We start from the raw sequence: 18,857 nt of genomic DNA, 5'->3' as shown, positions 1-18,857 counted from the left end.
TGCCGGCATTAAGAATTACGAAATATTTCCTGAAGCTTTAGTTATTATGTTATACTCGTGTGTTTGAACTTTTACTTATGTTGTAATTTCCCGTGCTATGTTTGAGGTTTTGCCACTCACCCTCTGCAGTGCCGCTGGCTCTGATGGGTAGAAAAATAAATCAGCCAGGTCAACTTTCGTGCGAGCTAGTCGAATGATTTTAATTGCGACAGTTTTGCCGTACATTTGGAAATGGTGCTATTGAACTCCGTTTTGCGCTTCTGAAAGCGTATCTCTGCGGAGATTACAAGACTGTTGTGATTGATAAAAGTTGCTCCTGATTGTAGGTCCAATGCGTGGGTGAGAATCCGCGGAATACTGAAAGCTAACAGCATGAAGATTACGAGGGACAGAAGCCCTCAGGGTTTCGCATTTTAGGATTGTAACAGCAGTGTAATTTATGTGCCTTTCAGTGAGGCTCCGCTCTTGTTCACATCGATGCGGGGGGAGCTGCGGTGAGGGCCCCGCCTTCCCTCCACGCATACACAGCGCTTAGAAATATTCATTTCCTATTGATATCGTTGCCTCTTCAATAAACACTATTTGCCTTAAATAATTACAGCCTCTAGAAAGCACACACTTTTCAAAGCATAATTAGCTTCTCTGGTTACATAGCCCCGAAGCGCGAAATACTATTTGCCTTAAATAATTACAGCCCTTGAAAGCAAATACTTTTCAAAGCATAATTAGCTGGACTGGTTACATAGCCCCTAAGCGCGAAATAAGTTCGTACATTGATGTGAATTCTTATGTAGAGAGCGGATACCAGCCCATTTTACGCCTAGATTGAGTTCTGGAAACTTAAATGGCGCTGCTGCTTTTGGTAGCGTTAGGAAATACATTCTATGTGACACACATGTAAAATTCGCACTATTATTTTAAATCTTCAGGGCAGCATGAAGCTTTGGGGCAGCTTGCAATCTAAATATGGTCGCAAAGGTTTTTACCTTCATCTGCAATTACTTTGCTTTGTTTTTAGGTTACTTCAGAGACAGCGCTGGGACCTACGACAGCATGTACAAGACTCTAGCACTAGCGCTTATGCTACTTGGATTGACCTGGATGGCCGTGGTGTGTGCAGAAAGTAAAAAGAAAGAGAAGGGGAGCCTGAAGCCGCCGAAACCCAACGTCAACGCATGCAAGAGTCTACGTCTCTGGATATGTCAGAAGCAACAACCGCAAGTTTTAGGCGGGAACATCGCTTAAGTGCTCAGGTATCACAGCTGTTCTTTGGTAAGAAATCCATCATGCCAAAAGAGATACCATTATGCAGTGGAGCTAAAACTCCTTTTCTCCGGCAAATAGAAAAGTTTTACGGAGGAGCGAAGACGATGTAATGGAACAACAGGGTGTTTGTGGTCGGAGAAGTGGAAGTGAGCTGCCGAAACACAATGGTTGGAAAAGTGTTCCACGACAGAACGATACGTGACCACGGAGCGCCAGCGCAGTGCAGGCAGCGCAGGCACGCAGTGTCATCGTCATACTGCCCTAACTCTACTCATCCTTGAGTACTTTATACTCTTGTGCCTCGCGGCAGTCCGTTCGAACAGGTCGGAACTGATCTGCTTGGACCTGTTCCCAAATCTTCTCACGGCAATCGGTAGATTGTGATACGCGCAGACCACCTTACTACCTATTGTGAAACAGGTGCTCTACAATCAACAACCGCACATGAATTGTAACTGTTCCATCTGAACTCCGTCCTCTTGCGACATGAACCACCACGAGTAGTAAATATAGTGACCGAGGTCGACATTTCTTTGTCGATATCGTTGAGGAGCTGCTAGGTCTATGTGCAGTCACCTATACACGCTAAAAACCATATTGTTCCACCACATAGAAACGGTTTGACGGAACGCGTAAGCAGGACACTGACCAACATGCCGCCCATATATGTGTCCTCGGACCATCAAACCTGGGATACTATACTGCTTTACGTGTAATACGCTTTTAATACCTCTACTCATGAAAATACCGGATATAGTCCATTCTACCTCTTGTGCTCTCGCCAGCCGCGCTACACCATCGACACAATCCTGCCGTTTTCTACCAGAAAAAAATCTGGATGTCACCTAGATCCTGCCCCCGGCACAAGAAGCTAGTCGAACTCCCCGCTAGCGAACATTTGCAACACAAGCGGGCTTCAAGGACCACAAAGATGGCCACGGCCGGCACTTTATCTACTCTCTGGGTTATATGGTCTGGCGTTTTCGCCCAGTCCGTCACCGCGGCTAACATCAAAAGCTATTGGCCCTCTATGATGGCCTTTATGTGGTAGTGGACAGAGTTAACGACCTCCTGTAGGAAATCGCATGCGTTATCACAACTGGTCACCGTTCTGAGAAAATAGAGCTGTCGTAATTCGCTTGCCTTTAAGCCATGCCACTGTCGAGCGACCACATAGCTCGCTCGGCGCGCTTCGGAAGCGCGGGGGAAAATATCGCTGAAGAGCGAAGACGACGTAGTGGACAAGCAGGGTGTTAGTGGTGGAGAACAAGGAAATGGGCTGCAGATCACGATCAAATTCTGACTTCGCTCTTCTAGCACGACTCCACAGCGAAGGTTTCATGCCGTTACGATAGCAGGACCTTAGGTACATGATAATTGTTAACAGGTGCAGTGAAACAGGTACAGTGAACTAGAAATGGACGTTGGCATTGTTTAACGCTAGAACCCTAGCTAGTGAAGGCAGTTTAGCCGTGCTGTTATAGAAACTAGAGGGTAAGAACTGAGATGTCATAGTCCTTGGTGAGGTAAGAAGGCCGAATGAGGCATATACTTCACTTAAGTACGGGAATGTACTGTGTTATCGAGGTTTATAGGAGACACGAAAACTAGGAGTAGGATTCCTTGTCAATAAGTATATATAGCTGGTATTATAGAAGAATTCTATAGGATTAATGAGAGGGTGCAGGCATCATTATTAAGCTTAATAAGCGATATTAAATGAAAGTTGTAGAGGCCTATGCACATATATGTTGCTATGATGACCAGGTGGTTGAAAACTTCTACGAATATGTAGAATTTGCAATGCATAAAGGAAACCGAGATACTTTGTTGGGCTGGTACTGTGGCTTCCTTTTATCTTGTCCTTTGTCTTCTTGTTCGCGCTGTTTAAATAAATAATGAATACGTAAAAGGAAAGCGCAGCATCCTATACTAATGGGTGACTTTAATGCCAAGGTAGGAAAAAAAGCAGGCAGGAGACCAGGCAGTGGGTTACTATGGCACTGCTTCTAGGAATATAGCAGGGGGGAGTTACTAGTTGAGTTTACTTAGCGCAATAATTCAAGAAGCATGAATACCTTCTTCAGGAAACGGAAGAACCGGAAGCGGACATGGAAAGGCCCTTACGGGAAGACTAGAATGAAATGAACTTTATACTGTGTTCTAACCCCGCCATTATGCAGGATATATAGGAAATAGGGAAACTGCGTAGCAGTGACCACAGGATGGTAAGTTTTCAAATCAGTCTAAATCTGAGGAGGGAACGAAACAGATTATTAAGAAAGAAGTCCATCAAAGAATTAGCGGGGAAGGGGAGGACAGAATGGTTCAGGATCAGACTACAAAACAGATATTCAGCTCTAACCGAGGATGACGACATTTCCCCAGAAGCTATGGACAATAAATTCACAGATATCATTACTGAGCGTAAGTAGGCGGTAGGATGGTTAGAGAGGATACCGACAAGCTGTCTAAGGAGACAAGAGATTTGACTAAGAAACACCAAAGCATGAATGATTCAAATCCATAAATAATTCATAATTAATCAATAAGCGCAAAGTGGCCGATAAAAGGAAGTATAATATAGAGAAAATTGAGCATGCCGTAAAGACCAGGGAAGCCTTAGAGCGGTGAGGATGAAATTGGGCATAGGCGAAAATCAGATATGTACGCTGAAGTACAAGGCGGGCAATGTCATCACGAATATGGACAAGATAGTCATAGTAGCAGCGGAGGTCTCTTCCGATCTCTACAGTAGCCAAAGTAGTCAGGACAGTAATGAGATTCACGGTAGGGAAAAGTAGGCAGACGTTCCGCCAGTGACGAAGGACGAGTTCAAGAAATCATTAGAAACTATGCAAAGGTTGAAAGCAGCTAGAGAGGATCAGATATCAATAGATATGTTAAAGGACAGGCGGATAATGTGCTAGGAAAACTGGCCACCCTGTATCGCAGCGCCTGGTATCATCGATGGTACCAGAATCATGAAAGAACGCAAATATTATCACATTTTATACAAAAGATGATTCTAAGAACCTGAAACATTAGACCAATAAGCTTTCTGTCTGGTACTTGTAAAATATGTAGAAGGTAATCACTAATTGGATCAGGACAATCTCAGACTGCAATCAAGTAAAATATCAAGCAGGTTCTCGGTTAGGCTACTCTATTATCGATCATATCCATATCATCAAGCAGGTGATAGAAAATTTCTCGGAATATAACCAGGCTTATACATAGTATTCATCAATAACGAAAAAGCATTTCACCCAGTAGAAACTTCGGCTGCAGACCAGCCGTACATAAAAGTACTGGAAGATACATATAGTGGATGCACAGCAATCATATTCTGCACGAAGAAAAAAAATTTCTATAACCCCTTCAGAGGCTGCGTCCATACTGCGAATTTCCGCCTTTGAATTTGGCACCCGCAGCATTTGCACCCGCGCTGTGGAGTAAGTGGGGCCATCTCTTGTTTCTTCTGCGAAATTCGCTTGTAATTGGGAAGTAAATATTTACGTCGCAGCGTTTTATTGCGGAGTGAATCAGCAGCTCTCGTTCTTGCCTGCTTCTTTCTAAACGAATAACTAATAATAATATTGTCATAGATGAAGGAGGAAGAAGAGGGCAATGGCGCGGGAAGCAGCGCGCGCGCTAGGCCCGCACACAAATTCAATAAACGTCATCTCTGGACCATCGAGCCTCTTCTTTCTGTCATCTGTTCTGTTGTCATCGCTTTCCACCACGTAATATTTGGCTGGAGGTGCGGCGTACGTCATCCCTATCCTCTCCTTGGAGCATCGACGCTATCTGTATGCCGGGACCATCGACCGAAGGCCCAGGGACATCGCCGAGCAGCTTCGCCCCAGCCCTTCAAGCCCAGACCTGACCAACTACCACCGCCTAGTCCTTAGCCCGGACCTGAAGGCAAGAAGAACAGACAGACCAATCAGAACCGAGACGAAGGACCCGAAATGCCCGAATGACCCGAAGCAACCGATGGACACGAACACGCAACCCCCGCCCAAGCTGCCCGACGTGACCTCGAGCCATCGGTCCCATGGTTGACAGCTCCAGGGGAGGCGGATCACCCACGCATCACACATCGTAACGGCAAGCCGTTCTATTCCTACTTCTTCCTCTTCTTCAAGAATCCAGACACGCCCATCATCATGACATGGAATAATCATCGGTAAACTTCCTCCTCTACAATCGGGACGACCACTCGGTGGCCCCGGGTCATGTTACGGATCAAGGATGAAGAAGAGGGCAGTGGCGCGGGCAGGAGCGCGCGGGCTAGGCCCGCACACAGGTTCATTAAATGTCACCTCACGACCATCGAGCATCTTCTCCCTGTCCTCTGTTCTTCTGTTGTCATCGCATGCCGCCACGTAAAAATATATATTATATTGAGTGTGTCAGTGAGAGAATATAGATGTTGCATGCCAGAATTCGTTATCTTAGACATAAAAAAGTGCTTCACTGGACTTTCAGAGTTTCGCGTTCACAAATGTGGACACGATACCTTAATGCTGAAATTGTTAAAGTGCCAGCGGCGCTTCGTAATTTCGTGCTACTGCAGTACGTATTACGCTGAATTGCGTACAGGCGTCATAGTCTTGAAGGTGCCAATGTGTTCTCAAAAGAAAACATTTATTCTTTCTTAATAATTAGGCAGGAAATGCAGCAACTGTTGCAATGTTTTCATTAATGAAGCAGCTTTGAGGCAGCATGCGGACTGATGTGGACGCGAATAAAATATTGTGAAAGAAGGCCAGGTCGAGACGCCAAAGTCGTGACGGCAAGGCAAGGTACGCCGTGTCAGCGTTTTAATCTGATGGTGAACCCAGGCGCGTGCTGGAGCCGGCGCCGCGGGACGATGACAATGATATGTACAAAAGAAAGAAGAAGATCATGGTATGTACAAATGAAAGAAGACCCGTGGAAGACTCACACAATCTTCCCGGGGGGTCGGAAGCGGCCAGCCTGGCCGCTCCTAACCAACCGATGCACCGCGGCGCACAAACGGCTTCAAGCGGGAGACATGAACAATTTCAGTTCCACGGTGGCGTCGATCGCCTGGGGGACCAACAGGTGTGACTTGGTAGTTCACGGGGGAAGTTTGGTTTATGATCTTGTAGGGACCAAGATAGCGACGCTGAAATTTATCACTAAGGCCCGGGGCGCGCAGTGGTGTGTAAAGCAGGACTTCGTCACCGGGATGAAAAGAGACCGCACGATGCGTAGAATCGTAGCGACTCTTGCGGTCTTCCTGGCGCGCTTCTGTGTTGAGGCGGGCAAGATGACGGCATCTGGCCACACGGGATAAGAACTGGGCTGACGAGGAGTAGTCGGGCGTAGAGAAGAAGAAAGTGTCGAGCATTGTAGTGGGAGGACGGCCAAAAACGAGAAAAAACGGAGAGTAACCGGTAGTCCGCTGTACTGCTGTATTGTAGGCGAATGTGACGAATGGTAGAATAGTGTCCCAACTTCGGTGATCCGGTGTGATGTACATGGATATCATATCGGATAGAGTGCGATGAAATCGCTCAGTCAGACCGTTAGTCTGGGGATGGTAGCTAGAGGTTGTCTTATGAAGAGTGGATGACGCATGAAGAACTTCGGCAACGACTGTCGATAAGAAGGCCGCCCCGCGGTCACTTAGAAGCACCCAAGGAGCGCCATGACGCAGGACAATTGATCGGAAAAAAGATTAGCTACCTCTTCGGCAGAACCAGTCAGTACAGGGGCTGTTTCAGCATAGCGTGTGAGGTGGTCAACGGCTGTTATAATCCAATGGTTACCCCCATCGGAGAGAGGTAGGGGACCATATAAGTCGATGCCGACTGCGTCGAATGGCGTGGCGGGACATGGAAGAGGCTGTAGGAGGCCAGCGGGCGAAGAAGTCGGCCGCTTGCGGCGTTGGCACAGATGGCAGGAAGCGACGCATTTTGCTACGGTGGAAGATAGGCCAGGCCAAAGGAATCGTCTTTTCACGCGGTCATATGTTTTGTCAAAACCAAGGTGACCTGCAGTAGCGTCATCGTGGAAAGCCGCCAGTATACGTGGGCGAAGCGCAAGCGGCACGAGAGGGAGCCAACGAGTTCCATCAGGGCAATACACGTACGGCGTAGTATGCCATCTTCGAGTTTGAAATTGCGAAGCTGTCGGCGAAGCCTAGCATTGGGCGGGTTCGAAGCGCCGTTAAGGCGGTCGATGATGGGCCGACAGTAGGCATCAGCTAATTGCTGCGAGCGGAGTGCGTGTTTGTGCTCAGAATCGTCAAAAGAAACTGTTGTGATATGCGTCGGGGGAAGAGATGGTCGGCTGTGGTCAGAGGTGGAAATTCGTTGCGAAGAAAAACAGCAGGCTGATTCCGTAAGTGGGCAGCGAGAAAGAGCGTCGGCTTCTTGGTGTTGGCGACCCGATTTATAAATGACGTGGAAAATATATTCTTGCAGGCGTAGAATCCAGCGGCCAAGTCGGCCTGTCAAATGTTTCAGTGAAGACAACCAGCAAAGAGCATGGTGATCGGTCACAACTGCGAAGTGCCGACCATAGAGGTAGGGGCGAAACTTTTGAACAGCCCAAACGACGGCAAGACATTCCTGCTAAAGTAATGGTGTAGTTTTTCTCAGCTGGAGTCAAGGTCCGACTGGCGAAGGCAATGGCTTTCTCACGCGAAGTTGCATCGCGCTGCAGAAGGACAGCGCAAAGACCGTGACCACTGGCATCAGTGTGCAGGATGGTAGGAGCGCTGTCGCTGAAGTGGCCAAGAACGGGATCTGATGTGAGGGCGTGCTTTAGGTCGGTAAAAGCAGTGTTGCACTGTTCAGTCCACACGAAAGAGCTGCGCGCTTTAAGTAGTTCATGAAGTGGCGCAGCAATAGTTGCAAAATGCCTTATGAAACGCCGGAAATATGACGCCAGGCCGAGGAAACTGCGCAAATCTGCTGTCCGTTGCGGACGAGGAAAGTTCAAGACCGCGCTGATTTTATCTGGGTCTGGACGAATGCCGTCACTGCTAACCAGATGTCCCAATATTTTAATTTCCTTTTGTGCAAAGTGGCACTTCTTGGTGTTGAGCTGAAGGCCCGCTGAAGAAAGACACGTCAGGACTTCATTCAGGCGCGTGAGATGGTCGTTAAAAGTTGCCGAAAAGATAACAATGTCGTCCAAGTAACATAAACAGGTTCTCCATTTTAGGCCACGAGGTACCGTATCAATCATTCTTTCAAATGTCGCTGGTGCGTTACACAGGCCGAAGGGCATAACGTTAAACTCGTAAAGTCCATTGGGAGCTGCGAAAGCGGTTTTCTCTTTGTCGCCCTCATGCATTGGTATTTGCCAATAACCTGAACGGAGATCCAAGGTTGAGAAATATTCGGCGCCTTGGAGAGAGTCAAGGGCGTCATCTATTCGCGGCATCGGGTAGGCATCTTTACGGGTAATTTTGTTTAGTGCGTGATAATCAACACAAAATCGTACCGATCCGTCCTTTTTTTAACTAATACTAATGGGGAAGACCATGGGCTTGTTGATGGACGAATAATATCGCGACGGAGCATGTCATTCGCATTTTCTTCGATTACTTTTCGTTCCGAGAGAGAAACGCGATAAGGTCGTCGGCGTACGATCGAGTTACCTTCAGTAATGATGCGGTGGTGTGCAACGCTAGTCCGTCCCAGTGGAGGGGAAGTGGCATCAAAAATGGCTTGATGGGCTTGAAGCAATTTCAGTTCTTTGCCTTGGTGCGGCGTGAGGTCCGGACTGATTGTCTTCGACAGCATCGGAAGAGAGACGTGCGATGAATCACGTTGCTGAGGTAGTGGGGCGGAGAGCACCATAATGGACTTAGGGTGAGCATCCACTATGCATGGCAGGGAAGTTCCTTCAGTCAGCACGATGGATTCACGGGATGTGTTCGTGGCAGCTACTATCCCTGAGCCGCTGCGGAATCGTACAAGACTTGATGGGAAGGCGATTCCACGTGCAAGATGACGATGAGATGGTGCGATAAGTACATCCCCGTCAGTGATGTGTTCCGAAACAACGGTAACAACTTTTTCGCGCTGTGGAGGCAATACAGTGTCAACTGCGGCAATCTGGGAATGACGTCCTTCAGACATGCCAGATGAAAAATCACTGTCTGTCATATGAATGACACGTCGCCACAAGAAATTAACGCTGAGGCGGTCGACAAAAAATCCCAACCAAAAATCATCTGATGCGCACATGGTGAGAGCACAGTTATGGTGGCGGACGCCGTCTATAACAATTCGAACTGTACACTTTGCTGAAGGATGTAGAGGGACGTCATTTGCTCCACGGAGTTCAGGTCCATCATATGGTGTCGTTACGTTCCGCAAATGGTGGCATAAATCAGCGCAAATAACAGAAATTGTAGCCCCTGTGTCAATCAAAGCTTCGACCGGTAATCCTTCAGCTAAAACGGAAATCATATTGTACGGGCAATAAGGAGGACTTTTGGTAAGTTCGCAGAGTGCAGTTTCACCTCCGGAAACTGCATCGCTTAGTTTTCCGAATGGCGGACAGGAACAGTTGTTGCTGATCGAAGTGGAGAAAGAGCGGCGGTATGGGGAAAGGGACCGGTGTCGGGAAACATGGGCGCCACTTGGTTCAGACGAGGATACCGGTGGTGGAGAGGATCGACGAGGTGGGCTGTGAATAGATCGTCGCTGATAATATGAGGGTACGTCACTTTCGAAGGCGTAGTAACCACGCCGCTCGTTCTGAATGCGTCGACGACAGAAGCGGGAAATATGTCCTCTGATTCCACAGTAGTAGCACATTGGGCGAGAGGGGCGCCAAGGTGCGTATTAGGGCGGCGTAGGCTGAGCCGTCGTCACGGCGTTGATGTGGTTGTAGGGCGGTGCTTGTCTTGGGGGGGGGGAAACAAAAGGAGGAGGGGATGCAGCAACGTGAGCATAAGTCGGCGCTGTACGAGGCGCAGGAGGGTCAGGTGCGACAGGGTGGGTGATAGTTGCCAATTCTTCTTTAATGATGGTGCGGAGGCTGGCGTCATTAGAAGAAGAGTGATCACACCCGTGCCGACAGAAAGGGCTCAAGGCTTGGAGTTCTTCGCGGATTATCGCTCGAATTAGGGCTCGTAGATCAAAGTCAGTAGAGGGGGGCCAGTAGAGAAGTCGGGCTGCAATCGGGAGGGCTGCAGCTGTTCGAGTCTTTGACAGGTCGTAATAATGGAATCAAGACTTGATGGATTCTGGGCAAGTAGGGTGTTATAAGCCATAGAATTGATTCCTTTTATGACATGGTGCACGCGTTCAGGTTCAGGCATGGTGGGGCTAATACGCCGGCAAAGTGCAAGTATGGCCTCTATGTAAGACGCATACGACTCATCGGGACCTTGACGACGGGAAGCGAGCTTGTTCCTCGCGATCTCAGTCCGAACTGCGGGGTCGGCGAAGTATTGGCGGAACTGCTGTTTGAAGGTGGGCAGTTAGTGGTGTGGGGCTCGCGGTTTATAAACCAATTCCTGGCGACCTCAATCAGGTAGAATAAAACGTTGAGGAATTTTAAAACGTCATCCCACCGGTTGTAGGCACTGCAGCGTTCATAAGTGTCAAGCCAGTCATCCACGTCCTCGTCGCGATGACCGGCGAACAGCGGCGGGTCGCGTTGTCGTGTGGGCACAGTGGGCACAGTGGGAGGCGGCGGTGTAGCCGAGGTAGAGGGTCCGGCCGGGTCGGGACTGCTCTCGGTTGACATAACGATGGTGGTTGTTGCCAAACGGCGACCGGAACGTAGCTCCAGAGAAGGGTAGGGCACAAGACAGTAAGGGGATCAAATTTCACCTCCACCACTTGTGAAAGAAGGCCAGGTCGAGACGCCAAAGTCGTGACGGCAAGGCAAGGTACGCCGTGTCAGCGTTTTAATCTGATGGTGAACCCAGGCGCGTGCTGGAGCCGGCGCCGCGGGACGATGACGATGGTATGTACAAAAGAAAGAAGAAGATTATGGTATGTACAAATGAAAGAAGATCTGTGGAAGGCTCACAATATAAATATTTTTGCATAATCTTTTATTTTCGAATTCTGCCTGGTCCACTGACCATGCATGGTGAAAAAAACATTTTCATTTCAGAAAATTTATTTGGCGCCTCAAGGGGATAAAGAAAGGTGTTCGGCAAGAGACACGTTCTCCCCAGTACTATTCACAGAAAGTATTCACAGTACTTTGAGAAAGTATTCAATGGCTTGGAATTGGAGCAGTTAGCGATAAGAGTAGACGTGAGAATGCCTCCGTAATCCACCATTTGCTGATGACATTGCCTTGCTAAGTGACTCAGGGGATGAAGTGCAAACAATAATATGATCGAGACAGGAAAAGTAGAGAGGTGGGCTTGAAAATCAATATGCACAAGACTAAGGTAATGTTCAAGAGCATCGGGAAGGAACAGCAGCTTACGTTAGGTAGCGAAGCACATAAAGTAGTAGGCCAATATGTCTACTTGGGACAGGCGCACGTTAAAGATCCCCAGGTGGTCGAAATTACTCCGTAGCCCTCCACTACGGCCCCCCTTTCTCTCTATCCAATTTCACTCCCACCTTCATCCCTTCCCTTACGGCGCGGTTCAGGTGTCCACAGAGCAAGTGTGACAGATACTGCGCCTTTCCCTTCCTGTGAACCAACCAACCAACCAACCAACCAACAGGCAGTAATCGCAGACCCGGACCATGAAAACAAAATAATAAGGAGAATAAGATTGGGATGGAGGGCATTTAGCAAGCGCTCGCAGTGTGTGACTAGCAGCTTGCCGGTATCTCTCAAGGGGAAATTATACAACAGTTGCATCTTACCTGTACTCACCTATGGGGCTGAAACGTGGAGGCTAACTGTTGTACGTATGTTGGGTACAACGCAGAGGGCTGTGGAAGGAAAAATGGTGGGGGTAACGTACGTTAAGAGATAGGAAGCGTGCAGAGTGGGCCAGAGAAATACTCAAGTTACTGACATTCTAGTATAAATCACAGATAAGAAATGGACATGGGGAGGACATATTGTGCGAAGAGAGGATAACCGATGTTCGCTTAGACTGACAAACGTGATTCAAATAGGAGGAGGGTGGATGAGGCTAAGAAGTAAGTAGGGGTCAAGTGGATACAGCTAGCACTGGATTGGGTTAGTTGTAGGAATTTGGGAGAGGCTGTCGCCCTTCTGTGGGTATAATCAGGTTAATGATGAGGATGATGCTGATGACTGTGAACACAAATGCAACACCAAGCTGCTTTAGATAGTGTAGAATGTTTCCAATTTATAAGATTAAAAACGTTTGAACAGCTCACGAAAAGCTTAACAAGGGGGCGATAGTATTACTCGGTAAAACGAAAAAGCATGTTTTATCATAGCCAGGTAGAATTGCTGTCATTTTAGTACAGCCAATGGTAAACTTTATACTTCGGGATTCCACGTTTATGCTCTGAGAATGTTACAGGATTTAGAGACAGGGAAGTGGAAAATAGAGACCATGTCTTAAAGAGCAACGCACGCTTACCTTGTTCCAACTTTGCTGATTCTCGTCATGACAGGATACCACACTAAACATTTGTTTTTGTCAATGGTGAAATCCGAAAATGGCTTCAACTACTGCCGATGCGCTTGGCCATGGCCTTCATTTTCAACATCATATTTGCTCATGAGCGCACGATTTCGGGAAAAAGACCGAAACTTCACTGCACAGGTACTAAAAATGTCCTAAAATTTCGATAGCGCAATGCAATGATACGAGGGTTGTCAATTAGCTTAAGCCACAGGTTGCCATGTGGTTTCTTTATTAGCTAAAAGTGAAAATTTGAAGTGTCCCTTATATAGCGGAAATGCAATGCCTTTTTTTCATGTCAAGCCTCAGCCAAAAGAAATATGTTTCCCGCAAACATATCCAATAATTATTTTTGGTAAGTGTACTTACAGCCGAGACCGGCCGAGATGACACAGTTGTTAGGGCTCTCTACTGCTCTACAGAACAATACCTAATTGTTTATTCAACCATTACCCCTCATTTTTCGAAGGCGATATAGTAGGAGTGATATTGTTTGCAAAGAAACACATTTTTGTTTGCCGACACCCGAAGCCAGTTCGCATTGGAGCAATGCTTTCCTATCGTTAGTATTGCGAACACTGTTTTCGCTAATATCTGTTGTCAGATATGAAAAGTACCCTTGAAGAGATTGAACCTTTTGTTGAATATTTAAACGCACAGCACAAATCAATAATCTTCTCTTTTTCAACTAACGGAGGGGTCACAAAACAGAACCTGTACTGGAGAAATACGAACGTCTGTGCTTTGCTACTGCTCTTTCGACACAAGACACTGTCGCCAGTATTAACAGTTTACATATTTCAATGATTTATGTTCATTCGCTTTCTACTTGTTTTTGCTATTTTATTTTGTTTATTTTTCTCAACGCAATATAGGGTCCTTACGCAGGTAAGCAGAATGCGGACAAAAATGAAGCACGGCTTCAGAGGGAACAGCGGACCAGCAAGTTCCGAAGATAACGTAGCTGATGGGCGGCCTTTCCAGTCCCACATACTCAGCCATAATTTTCAGGTCTGAGCATCGAAGAACTGTGCGGCGTTCACGAAACAACAAAGAGTGTTTATTCCTGCAACTTAGCAGGGTGCCACCTGTTTACATTCTGGGGGTGAAGCGTTCACGCCAGCGTCTTTACAGCCTGCACGGACTATCGGAAAACCAATAGCCGCACACTAGCGCATCCTTATGTAGCACGTGATAGCCCCACGTTTTTATTGCAAAGACCAGTGCCGCTGAGTTCCAGCGCCCCAGCGCCATACCTTGAATATGGGCCCAGTATGACGCTGGAGACTGGGCGCACTGGGATGCGGCTTACTGGCACGCATGAGGACTGGTGACATTGCTCGCCCGGGGAAAAAAGGCCTGAGATAAAAGCTTAAAACTCCAAAGTAATGAAGCCCCTCAAGTACACAAAAAGCTAAAAGTTAAAAAAAAAAACAATTCTAGGAGAAAAAAAAAAACGACAACGCTGGCGTGATTAGAGCTCACTACCTCCAGGGCCGTATCGCGCTATTTTTTCGGCGTTTTTCTCTCCTCACGATACCGGCGTGACCCTGATTCAGCTACTCAAGCAAGAAATCACGGTGATTTGGAGGCACGACTACTCTCATACCGTACACACCCTTGAAGGACCGTGAGCTCCAAACGCCTGTCAATTAAAGGTTTCAAATCATTTTCCGAGACGTGCGCCGGCCAGCCAGCGCTTTTAAGGTCGAGTGCTTTGGATAATACAGAGTCTGCCTGGTTTCACGAGCGATATCTTGGCCTGTGACGAGTAGCGCTTCCAAACACAGTAAAAAGAACGTCTCGCTTCTGCCGATTTCTGCTTACTGCTGGCGAGAGGCAATCGAGATAAGCAATCTATTTCCGCGTTATAGCATGATTTCTTGAACTCAAGAGTGCAGTTGTAGGCTGACAACTTCACTGCCTACCGCTGCACGTGCGCAGCTGCATCGCGGGACTTCTAGTTTTCTGCCCGAAAATTGCTTGTGGCTGTTTTTGGTCAGTGCGTGAAGAAGCATCCGTAGACGTAAACATGGAACTTCTTTACGTCGAATAGTAGGACAAGGGCTTCTTTTCCAATATCTGGCTGTAGTTCTTATAGGCACTTGATTGTATGCGGGTTGCGAGCGCAATGGTCGAACAGGTCCATTTGCCATTTCCTGTGAATGAGCTGCACCTATGCCGTATTGGGATGCGTCGCAGGCGAGGTGCAGGGATCGCATCTGATCCTAATGGGCGTTTACTGAAGGAAACGACATAACTGCGTTTATCTGCTTAAAGTCGAGCTGGCAGGAATCATCCCACATCCACTGCGCGTTTAGCTTAAGTAGTTTGTAGAACGGGTGTGCCAATGCCGACGCTTTGAACAAGCTTGCGGTAGTAGTTCACCATCCCAAGGAAAGACTGCAGTTGCTGCTTGTCCTTTGACGCAGGCGCATTTATCAGTACAGATACCTTATCAGGGGATGCACAAACGCAATTTGTGTTTATGATATGGCCCAGATAACAGAGCTGTAGTTGAAAAAACATTCACTTATCACGTTGGATGACACACCACGTTTCTAGTATTCTTGACAAGACGACTTCCAAATTGCGGAAGGGCTCTTTCTCGGTACAGCCCCTAAGCAGCATTCCTTCAAGACAGCAGCTCACTCCCTTCAATCCTTTCAGCATCTCATCCATAATTCGTTGAAATATGCTTGGCGCCGACGAAATCCCAAAGTCAAACGATTCTAGTTGAGCAAATCCTTGCGCGTGTGCGGTTGTGTTTGTGCGTTCGTGTGAACTTCGTTCACATCTTACCCCGCGGGCACGCTGTTACGCGGAAACGCAGGGCTTTTTGCTGCATTTCCATGGCATGAGCTTTATCTACAGCTTTCTGGGTGGTTAACTTTTTATCTTCCATGAACAAAATACGCTGAATGTCTTCGCGGAGCAGGCCGCGAACGAAACAGTCGAGAAGCGCTTCATCCATGAAACTTCCCAATTCGCAATTCAGCGCCAGGCTTAGAAGCTCAGCGAGAAATTGGTCAATTGACTCACGCTTTGCTGTGATCGCTTGTAAAACTTTGCGCGCTTTGCAATGACGAAAGTTTGCGGCGCCAAATGATCCCTCAGGAGTTTCAGAAGAACGTCAAACTTTATTGAGGACGGTGCGTCTAGTGCCGTCGATGCCTTGAGCACGCGTAAGACTTTGCGCCGATGACATTTAGCAAGGCAGGAACTTTGTTTTTATCGGGAACCTCATTGACCAAACAGTAAGCCTTTGGCTTTTCCGCATACGAGCACCAATCGTTTGTAGACTCATTAAATGCTTCAATATGATCAATATGGCTCGTGATTCACTTGAAGTTTCAACCGCCATGATGCTGCGTTCGGAAATTCTACCGCCGGGAAATTATCGACGCAGAAATCTCTGGACACAGGAGGTAGTTTCTTTACGCTGCGAATTTCGTACAAGAGCCCCATCCTCACCGCCAATATGCTTCTGAGCATCGAAGAACTCGGCGGCATTCACGAAACAACAGCGAGCGTTTATTCCTGCTGTTTGGCAGGCTGCTAGCTGGTTACATTATGGAGGTGAAGCGTTCGCGCTTGTGTCTTTTGCAACAATTAAGCGCGTACTATCGGACAACCAATAGCCGTCACAGCGCATGGTAATGTGGCACGCGACAGTGTGACGTGAGCCTCAGTTGGCGTGCAAAACAATGATTGCAGGGTACATTGTCATTCCACACCCGACAAAAATAGCCACACACAAACACTCCATCAGGGTTGTTGCATAGAACGTAGACCACAGCAAGGTGAAGAAGCACACTACCGTGAGCAGGTAGTTGAATACCACGAGTGTGCTGCGCCATAGGTAGCTTGATCAGCTAGCGCAGGTCCGCCAAGCCGAGCCATGGAATCCGTGATCGAAAACAGTGGCACAAGGCCCACAGCATCAGCCCCCGAAGTACCGCGGTCGATTGAAAAATATGGCACCATTGTTATGAAAATATCAAAGTTGTAGTTGTAGATTATGTAGGCCAACATGATGACATAGAACCTGGGGCACCTCAGAAGCGTCAATCTGTAGCGCAAGCTTCTAGGGTTTTTCTCGGTGTTCTTAGCTGCCGACGCTTTCTCGGCGATGATCTTCACATCTCCGCTCTTAATTGTGAACATTGGAGCCTGGCTCTCTGAGTGGCGAGTTTATCTAAATTTCGTTTTCGCCACATGCTGGTTCATTAAGTACGAGGTAATGGCAGCGGCATGCATGATAATCGCACTGAATATCATCCCACTGCACCGGAATTTGTATGTCTCCTTGAGGAAGGGCAGCAGGCGGGGAAATACAAAATCTGAACATGTAGAATCGGTATACATGATGCCTAGGGAAACGCCTTTGTACTTGTCGAAGCTAATTAATGAAGAAGAATAGCATCATCAAGACTTTACCAGAGCCAAAGTGTACGAAAGAGCACAAGGTAAGTTATGTGCTTGCAGCAACACATTCTCTCGGGTAAATATTTAGCTTCCGTTACAGGTTATATAAGTAATACAGTTTTACCATTTGTCTAGTAATGCTAATTTAAGGAAGCAATGTGCCGTTTACAAAACGATTATTGCTTTCCGTAAGGCCATATTGACGTGCGACAGATTATACAGGCACAGTTGCTTTTACAAGATCTTGGCAATTTATGGAGAACGACTGGCTAAGATCTGCCATTGGTTTGAGACTTAGCTTGTGTGAAATATGTGTGTTTTTGTGCTGTCCAGTAAAATTTCGAGACAACGTCTAAACCATGTCACCGCATCTCATGGTTGCATATCGGTAGTGGTGTCTACCTTTTTTTTATTCGACAGCGTTCCCTACTGCACATCACTCGACTACCCCTCTTAGCCTCCACATATAAACAAAGGGCTGCATTTCATCCTGAACCCATTGAACGAGCTGTTATCGCACAATCATAAATCACAGCGAGTCTATAATGGCACCTACTTTCTACTAATATATTTATCTGGTTGATAGCTAACCCGCGACAATCTTATAAACAGCAGACATCGTAGTCGTTCATCAATGCGGGATGCCCCATTGCACACGGAATGATTAGCTCCATGCAGAAAACCCCAATAAACTATACTCCTATCGTTTTCGCTATTCGTGAGAGCGGTCAAACTCGGTAAGAGGATTCCCATACATCTACTGCATCGACGGAATGTTGTGTCAGTTATGTTAAGGGAAGTATAAAAGCCTGTCGGGCCGAAAAGATGTCATTTTTGCTGTCGCCACTAGCAAATTGAGAAAAAAAGAGTGCAGGAGAAAACGTGCACGGGACTTCGTGCACAGTTGTGTCGCAACCGTGCACGACCTCTGACAAGTGGAGGTGTCTACTTAGAACCGAGATAGTGCGCCTTCGTTCCTTCGCAAACCAAATTCTAAAATGGTAGAGAAACGAGCTAAAGCACTCGTCGCGGTAGCTTAGTGGTTACGACGCTCGACTACTCATCCTGACGGCCATGGTTCGAACGCGACCGGATTTATTATGCGGCAGCTTCTATGTGTGAAAGGTCTATTGGCGGACAAGCTAAATCACCACCGGAAGGACTGTCCTAAGTTGACCTCTAATCATCGAGCAGTCACGCAAATGGCTTGTCACGCAAATGTCATGCTCACCAATTAGGATCCCCTGCGTGGCAATTATCCACATGACGTTGGGCGAGAAGCTGGACGTGATAAGGCATATCCACATGGTCACACTCCCGGCGTACATTACTGCTACTTGACCCCGCCGAGGTGGCGCAGTGGTTAGGACGCTCGCCTACTGTTCCCAGGGACGCGAGACCAAATATTGGCCTCGCAGGCCGCTTTTCGGGGCAGGCGAAAAGCTAGGCGCCCGTGTGCTGTGCGATGTCAGTGCACGTTAAAAAGCCAAAGGTGGTCGAAATTTCCGAGCTCGAGTCGCTTTGGGACATTAAATCCCACATTACTGGTACTTGCCGAACTTGTGGCGCAGCGGGCCAGCCA

The 18,857-nt window shown here is 47.5% G+C and overlaps 1 protein-coding gene and 1 pseudogene across 1 annotated transcript in view; one reads left to right on the top strand and one right to left on the bottom strand.

Moving 5' to 3' along the window:
• The window catches only part of LOC146194960 (monocarboxylate transporter 9-like), a 101,764-nt gene extending 100,519 nt beyond the window's left edge, over nucleotides 1-1,245 (top strand). The window contains exon 5 of the mRNA XM_084596684.1: nucleotides 1,019-1,245. Within this exon, the coding sequence (XP_084452810.1) occupies nucleotides 1,019-1,245 (227 nt within the window). The remainder of the gene's footprint in view (nucleotides 1-1,018) is intronic.
• A 3,924-nt stretch (nucleotides 1,246-5,169) lies between these two features.
• Nucleotides 5,170-18,603, bottom strand: LOC146194959 (uncharacterized; annotated as a pseudogene).
• Between the last annotated feature and the right edge of the window lie 254 nt (nucleotides 18,604-18,857).

Source organism: Amblyomma maculatum, chromosome 3 (assembly GCF_055883805.1).
Source record: "Amblyomma maculatum isolate TAMU_Amacu chromosome 3, ASM5588380v1, whole genome shotgun sequence".
Classification (NCBI taxonomy): Eukaryota; Metazoa; Arthropoda; class Arachnida; order Ixodida; family Ixodidae; genus Amblyomma; species Amblyomma maculatum.
This window is presented reverse-complemented; position numbering and strand designations above follow the sequence as displayed.